The following is a 17571-nucleotide window of genomic DNA, read 5'->3' on the forward strand; positions in this document are numbered from 1 at the left end:
GTTGAATAAAACAAAACAACAAACATTGTCAAAAGAAATCAGCCAATCAGCCTCTTTGATCAGCCAGGCGTTTCCCATCATGCTTTTGGGTCAAGTGACTATTAACTGCAACACCAAGCTGCAGTCAGATTATCGATTATTATAAATAATAATTACAATAAATATATAAATATGATTCTATGCATATAATTATCATAAATGTTAGTCAAATAAAAAAAGGACTGTTTACTTACTGATGTTGTCTCTGCCGCTCTTTTCTCCAGTGCTGAAGATGTAGGAGAAACACACCTCCACCTGGATACTACACACACACACACACACACACACACACACACACACACGCACACACACACACACACACACACACACACACATACACACACACACACACACACACACACACACACGGTGAGTCAATCTGTTAGCTGTTAGCCTGTTAGCTGTTAGCAGCTCATAGGTTTGAATCTCACCAGAAGTCACAAGTGTTCGGGTCGACGACGTCCGGAGAAACTCTGATGGTTTTATTGAGATGAAGGACTGGACGAGTTCTGAGGAAAACCAATCAATCAATCAACCAACCAACCAACCAACCAACCAACCAATCAATCAAAAACATTAATTTGATGTTGCTGCATAACAGGAATGAACAATACTGTTTACATTATCATTCAGCTAGTTATAGTTATAGTTATCAGTAGAGTTTAGCTTGTACTGTTAGGTTTAGTTACTAGTGTTTATGGATAGTTATCGGCAGTTATGGATAGTTATGGGTTGTTACTGGTTGTTATTAGTAGTTATGGATAGTTATTGGTTGTCATTGGTAGTTTTGGATAGTTATTGGTGGTTATGGATAGTTATTGGTTGTTACTGGTAGTTATGGATAGTTATTGGTGGTTATGGATAGTTATTGGTGGTTATGGATAGTTATTGGTTGTTACTGGTAGTTGTGGATAGTTATTGGTTGCTACTGGTAGTTACTGGAATATGAAAAAATTGCTCGGTAGCGCCGCCTAGAAGTCTGACCGCTTTGCGGCGCCTCTCACCCAGTATATGCTATTTACTTGAAATTCAACACAGTTGTCCAACTCCGCCTACTCTCAAAAAAAGCCAATCAGACCCCTAAGCTCCGCCATCCAAAATGGTCCGCCATTTTGAATTTTGTGAAAAACACATTTTTGCAAACTCCTCCGACAAACTGGGTCTGATTTGTACCAAATTTGCCGTGGATCATTATTGGATCTATATCATCAAACGTTACTAACGTTACTAAGACTTATTGATATCTCATTACATTAAGAATATATGGACTAATGAACTTCATAGGGGCGTGGCCTTCCACAGCAATATAAATAACTTCTAAACCATGTGGCCTATCATCACAAAATCTGTAGCATATGTCCACATTGTGTCCTGTAACATACACTCAAATTTTCATTCCGTACAATCACTAGGGGGCGATACAGTAATACACCCATTTTTGCATTTTGCCTGAGCGCATTTACATGCCAACATTTTCAAAACATCATGGCACCACCTACTGACAAAAGGAAATGAGTTTTATACTTTGATGTACTCCTCCTAGGAAGTTGCCCAGATCAGCCTCAGATTTAATAAGGTAAGCTGTAAGACATTGATAATGCTTCATCATGAATATTGTGAGTTGTTGTTAAACACTGTTGCCATGGCAACGCGTCATTCGCCATGAAAAAGGAATCTTATTTTTCTGTGGCTTAGGATGCTCAACAAGCCTTGGAACTTTGCAAAGGTGTCATAGGTGATGGAAATAAATATTTCATATGGCTTTTTGGCATAACCGTTTCAATATTGCCTCAATAGCGCCCCCTACAAATATTCAAAAATGCAGCTCCAGCGCTACGTTTGACCTACATTTATGAAATTTGGTAGGCACATGTATCACATGGAGACTTAAAAAGAAGTCTCTTGGGACCATACTCTAAAACCAACCGGAAATCGGACATTTGGATGTGTGAATTTCCCCTTGATTTCTCGTCGCTATACTTTAATGAACTCCTCCTAGGGACTTTGTCAGATCCACTTCAAATTTGGTCAGTACAATCTAAAGACTCTTGCAATTAAAAGTTGCTCAAAGCTTTACGTTTGATGGAATGGTGTAGCCGTGACATGGCGGCCATTTTACGTGATTCACCGTTAAACAACAAGCTGATGTAACTCCACTGGACTTGCTCAAATCTGTCCCAAACTTGCCATACTTGATAACAGTCATTGCCTGAGGATGTTTACAAGCCAAGTTTCACTCATAGTCATAGGGCCACCTACTGGCAACAGGAAGTCAGCGTTATGTGACGGAATCTGATTTACTTGACATTTACATGATGTGGTCTATACTTGATGTAGAGCAACATAGTGCATGTTTTCGCGTGTTCTATAGCGCCACATAGTGGATACAGGAACTGGTGGAATATTTGCACTACATAATTTCCAGCTTCACAGAGTCCAGCGGGAAAAAAACTACGGGACGCGTTGTCCGATGGTTGAAGACATTCACGGCCGCGTCTGTTGGCGTACCGCCAGTACCCCTGAGACACAGAAAGCTGCGAGGGCAATTCCAATTATTGTTCTTCTAATCTTTATTCTTCCACTTACTTCTTACTTATTATATTTCTTCCGTACGTTTTTTGATACGCATCTCTTTCCACATTTTTTAAGCTACAGAAACCGTTCAAATATAAAAATGTTCAGCTGTTTCAGGAGAGGGGTGCTATGACTTTTCATATTTAATCTTTAAACTTTTGAATTAAGCTTTTTGCAAAAAAATTTTGGAATGGGACCTCGATGGAGAAAATGTTCAAATCCTCTTAAACTTCTTCAACTTTCAAAGCCTTCTTCTGCCTCATACTTTCAGCTACAGATACCATTTCAACTTGAAAATGTTGAGAAAACCCCGAGCTATTATTGTATGTTAAAAGCTTTTTGATATCTTTTACACTTTTGTCTCATTTTAGCTTTTATGATTTTTTCAGTCCTTTTATGACTTTATAATGGGTGTGTATTGCGCAGCTCAGAGTGCATGATGTCATCGCTAGAGTAAAGAGGAGCTTCAGAATCTTGTGGAAAAAAAATATTTTGACACCATTTTCACTCTTCATGCATAATCTTTGGTAGAAAAGTAGCTAATAGTGTCCTGGTCTAGACATATGATTGTGGAATCCAACAGATATACACATTTGGCACACCAGCCTCACATTGAGAGGAAGTCCAACTATCTGCTCCATAGAGACCAATGTTAATTCTTACTAAAAAAAAAATCTTGCACAGACAACCGTACAACATTTCTAGATCGCCACTGAAGCCACATTTTTTAAACTACAGACACAATTTTCACATGATCTGTTCTTCAAGTCATCCTTCCTCTCCAGTTCTAATACCGGAGCAATAGGAGCTACTGTTATGGGGGTTTTGATGATTTGTTTGACAGGTTTTTCACAGCTTTATCTCAATGTAAAGGCTGCAGACACACAGGTGTTTGTGATTGAGCTAATTAGTGAAGTTGATAAATACACATACACACACACATGACTTGGAGATATTCAGTAAAAGCCATCGTCTCTGTCTGTCCATCTGTCTCTCTCTCTGTCTGTCTTCCTGTCATTCTGTGTGTGTGTGTGTGTGTCTCTCTCCCTTTGTCTGTCTGTGTCTCTCCCTCTGTTTATTCTATCGCTCTCCCTCCCACTCCCACTCACTCTGTCTCTCTCTCTGTCGTCTCTCTCTTTCTGTCTGTCTTTCTCCCTCCCTCTATCGCTCTTACTCACTCACTCACTCACTCACTCACTCGCTCATTCAGTCAGTCTCTCTCTCTTCTCGCTCTCTCTATCATTCTGTCTGTATCTCTCTCTCTCTCTCTCTCTCTCTCTCTCTGTGTCTCTCTCTCATACAGTCATTCAGGTCTTAGAGATTTTTAGAGGACTTTCCCCCTTTCCACCCCCCATTTCAAAATAAAAGCCTCACAGAGTGAATTCTAACTGGAATGCTTGTGATGAAGCCTGTCATTTAATAATCTCTGTGCATGTGTGTCAAACATTACGATTATGTCTCCTCTCCCCCTCTCTCCACCCCCACAATCCCACCCTTTCAAAATAAAAGCCCCATGGATTAACTGTATTTAAACATTAAGCTCAGAATGAGGTTCATGTTAAGAAATGTTAAGTTCAAGTCTTTCCATCACAAATACAGAAATGTAAAATACAGAAATGATGGGATTTTCTAGTTATTGATAGTTAGAGGTAGTTATTGATAATTGATAGTTGTTCCTCCCGGGGAAGGGTTGCCCGCACCGGGACCTGTCCATCACCATTGATGATACCGTGGTGACGCCAACTCGGACTGCGAGGAACCTGGGTGTGACCCTGGATGACCAACTGTCATTCTCAGCAAACATTTCATCCGTTACACGTTCCTGCAGATTCCTGCTCTACAACATCAGGAGGATTCTCCTCTTCCTCACTGACGAGACGGCGCAGGTTCTCATCCAGGCTCTTGTCATCTCCCGCCTGGACGACTGACACTCTCTACTCGCCGGAGCCCCGGCGTCGGCCATCAGACCTCTGGAGCTTGTCCAGAAAGCCGCAGCTCGCCTGGTGTTCAATCGCCCCAAGTTCTCCCACACAACTTCCTTTCTCCGTTCTCTACACTGGCTCCCTGTAAGAGCTCATCCAGTTTAAGACTCTGGTGCTAGCCTACAGGGCAGTGAAAGGAACAGCTCCTTCCTATCTCCAGACCATGGTCAAACCTTACACCCCCGCCCGCCCACTTCACTCTGCTGCCTCGGGGCGATCGGTCGCCTCGTCGCTCAGAGGTCCTGACGGCCGATCGACCCGGTCACATCTGTTTTCTGTCCTGGCCCCACAGTGGTGGAATGAACTTCTCACTGACATCAGGACAGCAGAGTCGCTGCCTATCTTTCATCAGGCTGAAAACCCACCTCTTCAGGAAGTGCTACCCTGAGCCTTCCACTTAGCACTTATTGTATTCATACTAGCTTGTTGCACTTATTGTATTCATACTAGCTTGTTGCACTTATGGTATTCGTATTACTTATAGTACCAACTGTTTTTCTTGTTTCTGCACTGTTCTTTGGCTCTGAGTTATGCTCTGCTTCATGCTCTTAGATGCTTGTTTGGAAAAGGAAATGTACTTATGACTTCTGATGACTAGTAGTTCTTTTGATTACCAATGTTGATGCACTTATTGTAAGTCGCTTTGGATAAAAGCGTCTGCTAAATTACTGTAATGTAATGTAATGTAGAGGTAATTATTGATAGTTAGAGGTAATTATTGATAGTTACAGGTAGTTATTGATAGTTACAGGTAGTTACTGGCCCTTTTAGTGTGAAATGTGAATCTAGGTGAAATAAATAAAATGTAAAACTAGGAAGTGACTTGATAGTAACAGACTGTGTTGTGTGATTGAAGGGTTCGAGGTACCGGAGCAGAGCGACGGTGTCATCCAGAGAGCCGACTAGTAGGTCTGGATATTTGTTCCCATCAACATCCAGACCTCCAGACAGAGAGTACCCAAAGGTCCTGAACACAGGAGAGACCCAGCTGCCCCGGATCACCTGCAGAGGGAGCCAGGGGGGGGGTGTCAGGTGTGATCTACACATCGACTGGTATCATACTGAGGGGGATATACTGGGAGACCTGGCTCGGTTCTGTAGAGATGCCACCGCGGCTCCCGGTCCAGATCATCACACTTCCTGTTTCATGGAAAGGAGCTCCGACTGCAAAGTCTGAAACGGCACAAACAGGTTGGCTTCTTCATCACATATCTCTAAACATTCACTTCATTGTGATCTCAGTTTATTTTCACACCCTGGAAGCCGTCTTGGTTCAGGTCTCCAGCAGCAGCGACAGCCATACCGAACGCAGACCCGGCCGGTCCTCTCAGCACCACGCTAGGCCGGGAATCAAACCAACCCCCCACATTCATGTAGACATAAACCGCCCCGCCCGCCTCCTGCTGACGATGGAAGTAAAAAGGAGCGCCCACCAGCAGATCATTCCACCTACAGGAGGAAAACAAAGAGATAAGTTTAACTTGATGACAAAGAGAGACTCGTTTTTAGACCGGACGGATCATTTGCTGACTCCAGTAAATATTATATGTTTATTATATTTTGGGTTATTTTGAAGAACAGCTCTCTAAATTTCCACATTTTAAACTCTAAGTTTCAAGAAAAAACATCTAATTTAAAGTGTTTTAGACTTTAGCTGTGGTGTATCATCATCAAACACTCTTTTCAAGTCTGTAATAATAACTTCATATTAAGTACTTCAATGGTTTACAAGAGAAGTTAATATTTACGCTAAACAATAATTCCTTGAAATTTGACTTTTTGTTGACGTATTTACAGAAACTAAAGTCACTGAATGAACCTTTTTGAAGAGTTCAGTATGAAACGTTCCACAAAAATGAGTTTGTGTTGTTTCCAGATGTTGGAACACAGAAAGAAGACGACAAACAGGAAGTGACCTCATGTGAATCCTCTGTTACCCGTCGTTGTCGAGGTCGGTGGTTGCCACGGCGTTACCAAAGTACGAGCCCATCTGTTCGCCGCGTAGAGTCTGCTGAGTCAGCAGTTTGTCGGCCCGTTTCACAGCCAGCAGCACCGAGCCACGAGCATCGTCTTTACTGTCCTTAGGAGCTCCTGGTTTTCAATACAGGAGTCAGTACGTCAATCAATATGTAAATCAGTCCGTCTATCAGTCCGTCTATCAGTCCGTCAATCAATACGTAAATCAGTCCGTCAATCCGTCTATCAATATGTCCATCAGTACGTGAATCAATATGTAAATCAGTCCGTCCATCAGTCCGTCCATCAGTGGTTGATCAGTTCTCACCTGTTACAATGGTTTCATCATCCTGAGAGAGAAGACGACGAGCCTGAGCAACAGAATATCCTGTAAAGACACACACACACACACACACACACACACACACACACACAAAATCAATAATCAATAATACATCACATAAACACAAATTATGATGAAGAGGAGGAACATTTAAGGTACAGTTCACCGATATAAATATTCCTGCGCTGCATGTTGGGGAAGGAGCTCCTCTGGGTGTCAAAAACCACGTCAGGGTTCATCCAGGAGACGTGGATGTTTCCTACACACACACACAAACACACACACACACACACACACACACACACAGATAGCTAGGGATGGGTATCGTTTGGGTTTTTTCCGATACCGGTGCCTAAACGGTGCCTGAACCGATACTTTAAAAAAACAAACACACAAAACAACAATTGACGACATTAAAGAAAGGCTTTTTTTTTATTGCCAAGGCAATTTGTTTTCTTCAAATTGAATAATATATTAACTGTTTGAAGTATACTATAAATATAAATAAATACAAAACACTTGGCTTCAAACTACAGCTTCAAACTTTTTAACTTCAAACTATGAACAATATATTAACTGTTAACAACAGTTTACAGCATACTTAAATAAATATAAATAAACTTCAGCAATTCTTTTGCAGAAATATGAGCATATTTGCCTTGGCACCGAAAGGAAGCACCGAACGTATTTCAGTCGGCTCAGGCACCGAAAGGAAGCACCGAAATCTGCGTTGCGTTTCGGTCTGGTAGGCACCGGTTGTATAGGAACCAGTTTTCTGTACCCAACCCTATTGATAACTGAACACAGACTCTAGACTCCGCCCACAGGTAAGAACAGGCGTCACCTTGCCATTCGTAGCTTCCAGGTGAGCCGACGATGACCTCATTCTTCGTGATGGAGGCAGAGATCCCCATGTTACACATGACCTCACCGCTGACATCCCCCAGGTGACTAAACACACACAAGCACAGGTTCACTGACAGGAAACACCTTGCGTCACGTGACCCTCGCGTCATGTGACCTACCTGCAGGGCTGATCGGGGTTTTGCCAGTGGACGTCCGTGACGTCGTACTGGAGGTCGTTTCCACGGAGATAACAACGACCAATCATGTGTCTGAGCCTGAACGCGCCGTAGAGCTTAACGAAGCGATGACCGCACGCCTGGAGAGAGAGAGAGAGGAAGAAAGAAGACGGGTTAGTTATCTAGTTAACTGGGTAGTCAGTCAGTTAGATGGGTATACAGACTGTAACTAGTTCATCAGTCAGCTAGTTATGATCATTTCAGTAATTTGATTATTATTATTAATGAATCAGTTGACTAGTAAGTTAAGTAGTCAATTAGTTATTCAGTGAGACAGTCTATCCATCAGTACGTTAACTGGATAGTTAGTGACCCAATTAGTTGGTTAATCAGTGAGCATTTAGTGGCAGATAATCAGTTGAATCATTAGTCATTACTCAGTTAGTTCGCTGGTTATAAAAAACTATAAATAATAATAAAAATCACAATTCACCTAAAACTGTCAACAAACATATTCTGAGTGGAGGAGAATGTAGGTGAATGGAGGTGAGTAGAGGTGAATAGAGGTGAATGGAGGTGAATGGACGTGAGTGGAGGTGAATAAAGGTGAATAGAGGTGAATGGAAGTTAATGGAGGTGATTGGAAGTGAATGGAGATGAGTGGAGGTGAATGGAGGTAAATGGAGGTGAGTGGAGGTGAATGTAGTGGAGTGGACGTAAATGGAAGAGAGTGGGGGTGAGTGGAGGTGAATAGAGGTAAAGAGAGGTCAAAAGAGGTGAATGGAGGTGATTGGAGGTAAAGAGAGGTCAAAAGAGGTGAATGGAGGTGATTGGAGATGAGGAGAGGTCAAAAGAGGTAAATCGAGGTGAGTGAATGTGAATGGAAGTTAATGGAGATGAATGTAGTTGAGTGGAGGTGAATGGAGGTGAGTGAAGGTGAATGGAAGTTAATTGAGGTGAATAGAGGTGAATGTAGTTGGAGTGGAGGTGAATGGAGGTGAAGAGAGGTCAAAAGAGGTGAATGGAAGTGAATGTAGTTGAATGGAGGTGAATAGAGGTGAATGTAGTTGAGTGGCGGTGAATAGAGGTGAACGTAGTTGAGTGGCGGTGAATAGAGGTGAACGTAGTTGAGTGGAGGTGAATGGAGGTGAATGTAGTTGAGTGGAGGTGAATGATTACAGTTTTGTATTTTGGGTGAATAAACCCTCTACATTCAGATCCAGCTTCATTAAGGTTTGAAACAGTTTAAAAACAGTGACACCTTGATCAGCCAATAAGAAGAGCGACTCACCAGGACCCTCCCCCCAGGTCTGCCCTGACTGGCCACTGAGACGCCCAACCACATGTCCTCGACCAGGTCTTCAGACAGATTCAGGTCTGAAAAAGGACGGCACATTGTGAACGTCATTTATCTGCAGAGACATCCAAAATAAACTACTGTGATGGGCTGCTGTCGTGGTTACTTCAGATAACAGATAACAGCTGTCACTTCTCCCTGAGGGATGGACTACCCATAATGCACCAGGAGAGAGATAACATCTCAGGGCTGAAAACTGATGTGGACATTATTTACCTAAAAGCTCCGACCAGAGAAATGAAAACTAAACATCAGCTGTTTGTTCTGTGACGACGACGCAATAATAAACAGACAAGACAAAAACGTAACTTTAAAAATTAAATCTGACCAAAATACCTCGTTATATAGACAATATATAGACTGTATTTAGACAATATATAGACTGTATTTAGACAATATATAGACGGTATATAGACAATATATAGACTGTATTTAGACAATATATAGACTGCATTTAGGCAATATATATACAGTATATAGACAATATATAGACAATATATAGACTGTATTTAGACAATATATAGACTGCATTTAGGCAATATATAGACTGCATTTAGGCAATATTTAGAATGCATTTAGGCAATATTTAGACGGTATATAGACAATATATAGACTGTATTTAGACAATGTATAGACTGTATTTAGGCAATATATAGACTGCATTTAGGCAATATTTAGACAATATATATACAGTATATAGACAATATATAGACAATATATAGACTGTATATAGACAATATATAGACGGCATATAGACGTATATAGACAATATATAGACTGTATTTAGACAAAATATAGACTGTATTTAGACAATATATAGACGGTATATAGACAATATATAGACTGTATTTAGACAATGTATAGACTGTATTTAGACAATATATAGACTGCATTTAGGCAATATTTAGACAATATATATACAGTATATAGACAATATATAGACAATATATAGACTGTATATAGACAATATATAGACGGTATATAGACTGTATTTAGACAAAATATAGACTGTATTTAGACAATATATAGACTGCATTTAGGCAATATTTAGACAATATATATACAGTATATAGACAATATATAGACAATATATAGACTGTATATAGACAATATATAGACGGTATATAGACTGTATTTAGACAAAATATAGACTGTATTTAGACAATATATAGACTGCATTTAGGCAATATTTAGACAATATATATACAGTATATAGACAATATATAGACAATATATAGACTGTATATAGACAATATATAGACGGTATATAGACTGTATTTAGACAAAATATAGTCTGTATATAGACAATATATAGACTGTATTTAGCCAAAATATTGACTGTATTTAGACAATATATAGACAATATATAGACAATATATAGACAATATATGACAATATAGACTGTATATAGACAATATATAGACCATATTTAGACAATATATAGACCATATATAGACAATATAAAGACAATATATAGACTGTATATAGACAATACATAGACTGTATATAGACAATACATAGACTGTATATAGACAATATATAGACAATATATAGACCAAATATAGACAATATATAGACCATATATAGACCATATATAGACCAGACAGAATATAGACAATATATAGACTGTATTTAGACACTAGATAGTTCATAGAAATGTTTTGTTGTCAAGGCTGTGGCTATGACCCGTGTGACTCTTTCTGACGTTTAGCTGTCGGAATGCTAACAGTTAGCGGTCGGTATGCTAATAGTTGGCGGTCTGTATGCTAACAGTTGGTGGTCGGTATGCTAACGTAGGTGGTCGGTATGCTAACGGTTAGCGGTTGGTATGCTAACGGTTAGTGGTCGGCTCGGTGAAGACCCGGTGAGTCTCCTGTGAAAGACATCATGTGATTTCCTGGTTGAATACATGTGAGTCTCACCTGGGTCTATGAGCTTCATCCTGCTGCACTCCGATTGGTCGGCGGTGATCGGGCAGCTGTACACTCCTCCCGTTCGATTGGCTGGAACATTAGTCTCCGCCTTCTCCCTGGGAGCTCCGACCAATAGCCTGACAGCATGAGACAGGTGAGACAGGTGAGACAGGAAGAGAGAGGTGGGACAGAAAGAGACAGGCGGGACAGGTGAGACAGAAAGAGAGAGGTGAGACAGAAAGAGACAGGACGAGACAGGTGAGACAGGAAGTTGTAATAATGAAAGTTGCTAAAAGGCGCCAGATGACGTCATAGGCTCGTTTGCATAAAGCTGATTGTTCCTGTTGTAATAAATGAAGAGATGTCTCAGTGTGAAGGACACACACACACACACACACACACACACACACGAAGGACAGAAAATAGACAATGACAGACGGAGGACTCTGTGTTTCATCTCACAGTCGTGTAACACAATCAGCTGATTCTGTCTCAGTAACCAGTAACACAGATGGCTGACTGGAATCAGTGGAGCAATGTGTGTGTGTGTGTGTGTGTGTGTGTGTGTGTGTGTGTGTGTGTGTGAGTGTGTCCTTCATATGAGTGAGTGAGTGAGTGAGTTCACAGGTAGCCTGTGAAACCGAGGACATTCTAAATTGGGTTATTCAGTGTGCTACTATAATCCTGCGGGCTTAATCATCATAATCTTCCGGGCGAAAGTACAAAAGTTTGGCGTGCTTCTCGTCCAGGAGCGTTGCGAACACCTGCACAAAAAATACATCAAAACGTGCGGCCTGATCAGGAATGGTGTGCTCTGATTTTTCTCAGAGATTCGCCCCGCGGCTTTCCCAAAAATCGAGAAAAACTGAGCAAAATTGCTCCATTCACTTGAATGGGGTTTCGGCGTGAAGAGAGCTAAAAAAAGACATAACTTTGGACCCATATTGACCAGCCATACTTTAATGTAAAAAAATGATCCAAAGTTTAAAATGTAGACAAAACGCTGGACGTTATTGAGCCAAATGGACATTTTGATAGCTAGCACAGTTTTCATGAAGTCACAGATTAAGTTTCAGGAACATTTTGGGTCCGTTTCAGATTTTGTAATGGGTGTGTATTGCGCAGCTCGTTAAGTGCTAGAGTGATGACATCACAGTCAGAGTGGAGCAGAGCAGGAAAATCTTCTGTGATTTTTACAAACAAATTGCTCCAGTCCCACAATTTATACTCTTCATACACCATTTTTGGCCAAAAAGCTTGTATATGTTGTGCTTGTTGCACACAAGTGTCTATGAAATCCAACAGACTTACACATTTTGCTCAAAGAGCCGCAGAGCAACATGAACTCCAACCAACTGCTCCATTAGACGCCATGTTAAATCAGACCACTAATTTCTCAAAGAAAGCAGACGGTACCAGTTTTGTATTTTGCTCTGGAGCTCACATTTTTAACACCACAGAGCACAAACATAACAGAGCGTTCGGCAGAGTCTTATCCCTCTAAATTGTTGATTGGACTCATGGTTTTGGTATAAAGGGCAGGAGTTTGACAGGTAGTTTTGTTGAAAATCCCTGTATAATCTAACCCCTCCTAATTAGCTCATTAGTGCTGTTGATGAACACACAGAGACACTGAGACACACACACACACACACACACACACACACACACACACACACACACACACACACACGACTTGGAGATATTTCAGTCACATTATGATTACGTCCCCGTCCCCGTCCCCCCCCCCTCTCCCCCACCCAGTCCCGGAGCGTTAGCTCCCATCATTTCCAAAGGCTTCTCAAACAAAGATGTATATCTCCAATACAGAAATGACGGGAGACATTTGTGGACTGTCCATCACGAATACAAGATTCAATCCAGGAGTATGAATCTAAAATGCAGAAAAGAGAGAAGATACTAATATTGGTGTGTGTATATTGAGACGTCTTCGGGCAGTTCAGTTTAACGAACCATTATTTCCTCTGGGACACTTTTCTTTGTTTTGGACTTTTGATTTTGATAAAGAGAGTAAACCTGAGTTTATAAAAGAATAATTAAACTTTTCACCTTTTTCTGGGAACCTTTGTGATTTTTACCTGTTTTTGTTAATTACCTTACACCACCCCACATGACATTACTGTCTGTCTCTCTGTCTGTCTATGTGTCTGTGTGTGTGAGTGTGTTAGTGTGTGTGTGTGTATGTGTGTGTATCTGCGTGCATGTGTGGTCCATTAGCAGACAATCCCATTAGAGACCATAAAGAGACGGTTGTCATGGTGACTGTAGAGACAGACAGCTGGGTGACCTCTGAGTGACCTCCACATTCTGGACCTGAAGGTTTCAGATGAGGGGGGGGGGGCAACAGGAAGTCAGTTATTGTAGCCTGCTGCAACCCCCCCCCACACACACTCTGTAGCTGATGTGTTCTGAGTCTTCAGGAGATTCCAAACACATTATTAACACTGCAGGGCATTCACCTGACTGTGTGTGTGTGTGTGTGTGTGTGCGTGTGAGAGAGAGTGAAAGTGTGTGTGTGTGTGGATTCCTCCTGTGTAGCAGCGTAAAGGAGCTCCTGATGCTCCACATTATTACACTGACAGGGTTTTGGTTGGTTCTATTATATATTACATATTATATATTACATATTACATATTATATATTACATATTATATATTATATATTATATATTACATATTATATATTACATATTATATATTACATATTACATATTATATATTATATATTACACAATATATATCATATATTATATATTACATATTACATATTATACATTATATATTATATATTATTGTCTCTAACATGAAGTCCCCGGGCGCCTGTCATGGGCAGCCCACTGCTCCCTGATACAGGGATGGGTTAAACGGGATAAATATAATATAATTAAAAAAACAACACAAAACCACTTACCTGGACTCACCTGAGGACACAGCACAGAGACAGACAGGTGACAGACAGACAGGTGTACACTCACAGGTAGCTGTCTCTCTTCAGGTCTTGGTGCAGAGCGACAGACAGTCCAAACAGACTCCCGTCTCCGCCCGTCTTCAGCAGCGGGAACGCCGTGTCGAGGTTAAACGCCGCACACGCACCGACCCACGCGCTGAGCAACACAAACACATCTGTCGCCATGGAGACACACACCTGAGAGGACAGAAACAGCAGCAGCATGTCAGTGTCAGACAGGTGAACTACACAAAGGTTACAATATCGTAATCCTGGGTCTATGAGGACAGGCGGAGACCTCTACTGGACTCTCTTCTGTTCCCTGTCCCCAAAACTACATCCAGCTCTAGAACCACGGAACTAGAAAAACTAACTGGGCTGCACCAAGGGGCGATTAGATCGCTCTGATCTGAGATTAGTGAATTAGTAAAGTTAACACATTCAGAGAGGAGAACCGTTTTTTAAAACTTTAACATACGGAACGTCGACATTTGGAACTTTAACATTTGGAACGTTAACATTTGGAACGTTAACATATGTAACGTTAACATTTGGAACTTTAACATACGGAACGTCGACATTTGGAACTTTAACATACGTAACGTTAACATACGGAACGTTAACATTTGGAACTTTAACATATGGAACGTCAACATTTGGAACGTTAACATTTGGAACTTTAACATACGGAAAGTCAACATTTGGAACGTTAACATACGTAACGTTAACATACGTAACGTTAACATTTGGAACGTTAACATACGTAACGTTAACATACGTAACGTTAACATACGTAACGTTAACATACGTAACGTTAACATTTGGAACGTTAACATACGTAACGTTAACATTTGGAACGTTAACATACGGAATGTTAACATTTGGAACTTTAACATACGGAACGTTAACATTCAAAACATTAGTATTTGCATAAAATGCTGTAAATATAGGTAATAATAATGCTAATAAGTAAAGTTACTCCAGTACTGAACTACTTGTACTCAAGTTTTTCACTGCATTTATTTGCAGATAGTTTGAATATTCAGACTTGACAAACAAAACATCAGCTGAGTTCATTCTGGCTCCACCTGGAGCAGCTGCACATTGATGCATCAATATTAATGATTAATAATCGATCATTAAAACACAAGTACGGGATCAAACCACCAGCCTTGAGACACAAAGATACCGGCTCAATGGGTATTATTATTATTATCAATCGTCAATTGATTATATATAATAACAATAATAAAAGATGTAAAACACCTCAACAAAATAAAATGGTTAGTAAATAAGACACTGCAACATATTTACTTTTAGAGTATTTGTACACTTTGAAGTTGGTACTTGTACTTCAGTAAAACATGACAGTATTTGTTCCAATACAACTGAAGAAATATGAACGTCATCTTAACATAAACAATCTGCAAAGAGAAGAAGAAAAAAGTCAAACCTCGTCTTCCTCAGTCACAAGAATTAAAGATGAACGTTTCTCTGTCTGCTGACGACTGATCTGTCTCTGTCTCTCTCTCTCTCTGTCTCTCCTCCCTCCCTCTGTCTCTCTCTGTTTTTCTCTCTCATTCTCATTCCTCAGTCGTGCTCGCTCGCCCTCAAATGAAATCATGTCTCTCTCTCCGCCCACACACACATACACACACACACACACACTCTGGATGTTCGGGCGTGCGAGGGCACCTTGATTGTCTCTCTCTCTACACACACTTTTAATGTATCTGTGTGTTTGTAAATGTGAATGTTTGACTGCACACGCAGGCACGCACGCACGCAGGCAGGCAGGCAGGCAGGCAGACACACACACACACACACACACACACACACACACACACACACACACACACACACACACACACACACACACACACACATTTTTTCCTCCTTTGTAGGGCCCGACCTCTTTTTACCCTAATGTGGGGTCTACCCTATGCAGTGGTTTTACACTGCATTGTACTTGTGAATGTTATCAGTTGGCTGTGGTGATTACACAGGATATGAAGAGGGTCTGTTATTGTTATTTTATTTTGCCTGGCTTGTATAAATTGCGATGGGGGGAAGTGACGCGAGAGGAGATTGTCTCTCCACGCTTCACCTGTTGCTGACTTTGTTTTGGGGATGTATTTGTCATCGGACTGTTTTGTGTTACATTAAGGAGCTTTGGAACTAATAATTTGTAAATGTATTAGTTTTATTTGTAGATGAGAGAAACAGAATCAAACTAACTTACTTCTGACCATAAAAACACTAAAAGTTGAATGTTTCAGTTCCATCGGTTATTCTAAGGTTAACTGATGTCACCTGTACAGACTAAACTCACCTGCATCTTACAGGGTTGTGTGTGAGGTCGGTTTGAGCTCTCAGACCGCCGAGCGCCGCCGGGTTCAACGAAGACAGCCGATTGGACGACAGGTCCAAGAAGCAACCAGAAACAGACGTCCAGAAACAGACGTTTCAGATGTTTGGTGAAGCCGACAGGTACCTGAGGACAGAAACACCTGAGCAGGTTAAAGAATCTGTGTTCACCACAGGACTGGGATTAGCCTAGCTTAGCATAAACACTGGCAACCGAGGGACACCGCTAACTAAATTCTAAAAATAATTTTAAAAGTGAGAAAAGATGCGACATGTTTTGTCATTTTCAGTCACAATGATCACAAATATTGTTGTTGTTGTTTCCTGGATATAAAATACAGTTGTGGTCAAAAGTTTACATACACTTGTAAAGAACATAATGTCATGGCTCTCTTGAGTTTCCAGTTATTTCTACAACTCTGATTTTTCTCTGATAGAGTGATTGGAACAGATACTTCTTTGTCACAAAAAACATTCATGAAGTTTGGTTCTTTCATGACTTTATTATGGGTTAACAGAAAAAGTGACAAAATCTGCTGGGTCAAAAATATACATACAGCAACATGAATTAGCAATTTTGGTGACTTAGAAAGTTGTGTCAATGAAATGAGCTTCATAGCATGGCCTCTTAACTTCTTGTGAGTGATTATGAGTGACTACAGCTGGTGACTTCTCTGAGGCCATTTAAATGGGGCTCATTGGATACAAACGTCCACAAACACTACAATGGGAAAGTCAAAGGAGCTCAGCATGGATCTGAAAAAGCGAATCATTGACTTGAACAAGTCAGGAAAGTCACTTGGAGCCATTTCAAAGCAGCTGCAGGTCCCAAAAGCAACAGTGCAAACAATTGTTTGTAAGTATAAAGTGCATGGCATTGTTTTGTCACTGCCACGATCAGGAAGAAAACGCAAGCTATCACCTGCTGCTGAGAGAAAATTGGTCAGGAGGGTGAAGAGTCAACCAAGAACCACCAAAAAGCAGATCTGCCAAGAATTAGAAGCTGCTGGAACACAGGTGTCAGTGTCCACAGTCAAGCGTGTTTTGCATC

The 17571-nt window shown here is 40.8% G+C and overlaps 1 protein-coding gene across 1 annotated transcript in view; it reads right to left on the minus strand.

The window, feature by feature from the left end:
* LOC137884038 (integrin alpha-3-like) overlaps positions 1–15827 on the minus strand; it is a 29363-nt gene extending 13536 nt beyond the window's left edge. Inside the window, exons 1-14 of the mRNA XM_068725685.1 lie at positions 15607–15827; positions 14182–14351; positions 11196–11323; positions 9208–9293; positions 7920–8056; positions 7739–7845; positions 7061–7153; positions 6880–6939; positions 6533–6686; positions 5851–6044; positions 5680–5768; positions 5464–5597; positions 471–548; positions 234–301 (exon numbers count right to left, since the gene is read on the minus strand). Coding sequence (XP_068581786.1) covers positions 234–301; positions 471–548; positions 5464–5597; positions 5680–5768; positions 5851–6044; positions 6533–6686; positions 6880–6939; positions 7061–7153; positions 7739–7845; positions 7920–8056; positions 9208–9293; positions 11196–11323; positions 14182–14351; positions 15607–15777 — 1669 coding nt within the window. The 5' untranslated portion in view covers positions 15778–15827. The remainder of the gene's footprint in view (positions 1–233; positions 302–470; positions 549–5463; positions 5598–5679; positions 5769–5850; positions 6045–6532; positions 6687–6879; positions 6940–7060; positions 7154–7738; positions 7846–7919; positions 8057–9207; positions 9294–11195; positions 11324–14181; positions 14352–15606) is intronic.
* Positions 15828–17571: the final 1744 nt, after the last annotated feature.

This window comes from Cebidichthys violaceus, unplaced genomic scaffold (genome assembly GCF_023349555.1).
Source record: "Cebidichthys violaceus isolate CVI_PGR_0920_01 unplaced genomic scaffold, fCebVio1.0.p SCAF_36, whole genome shotgun sequence".
In the NCBI taxonomy this organism is placed as follows: domain Eukaryota; kingdom Metazoa; phylum Chordata; class Actinopteri; order Perciformes; family Stichaeidae; genus Cebidichthys; species Cebidichthys violaceus.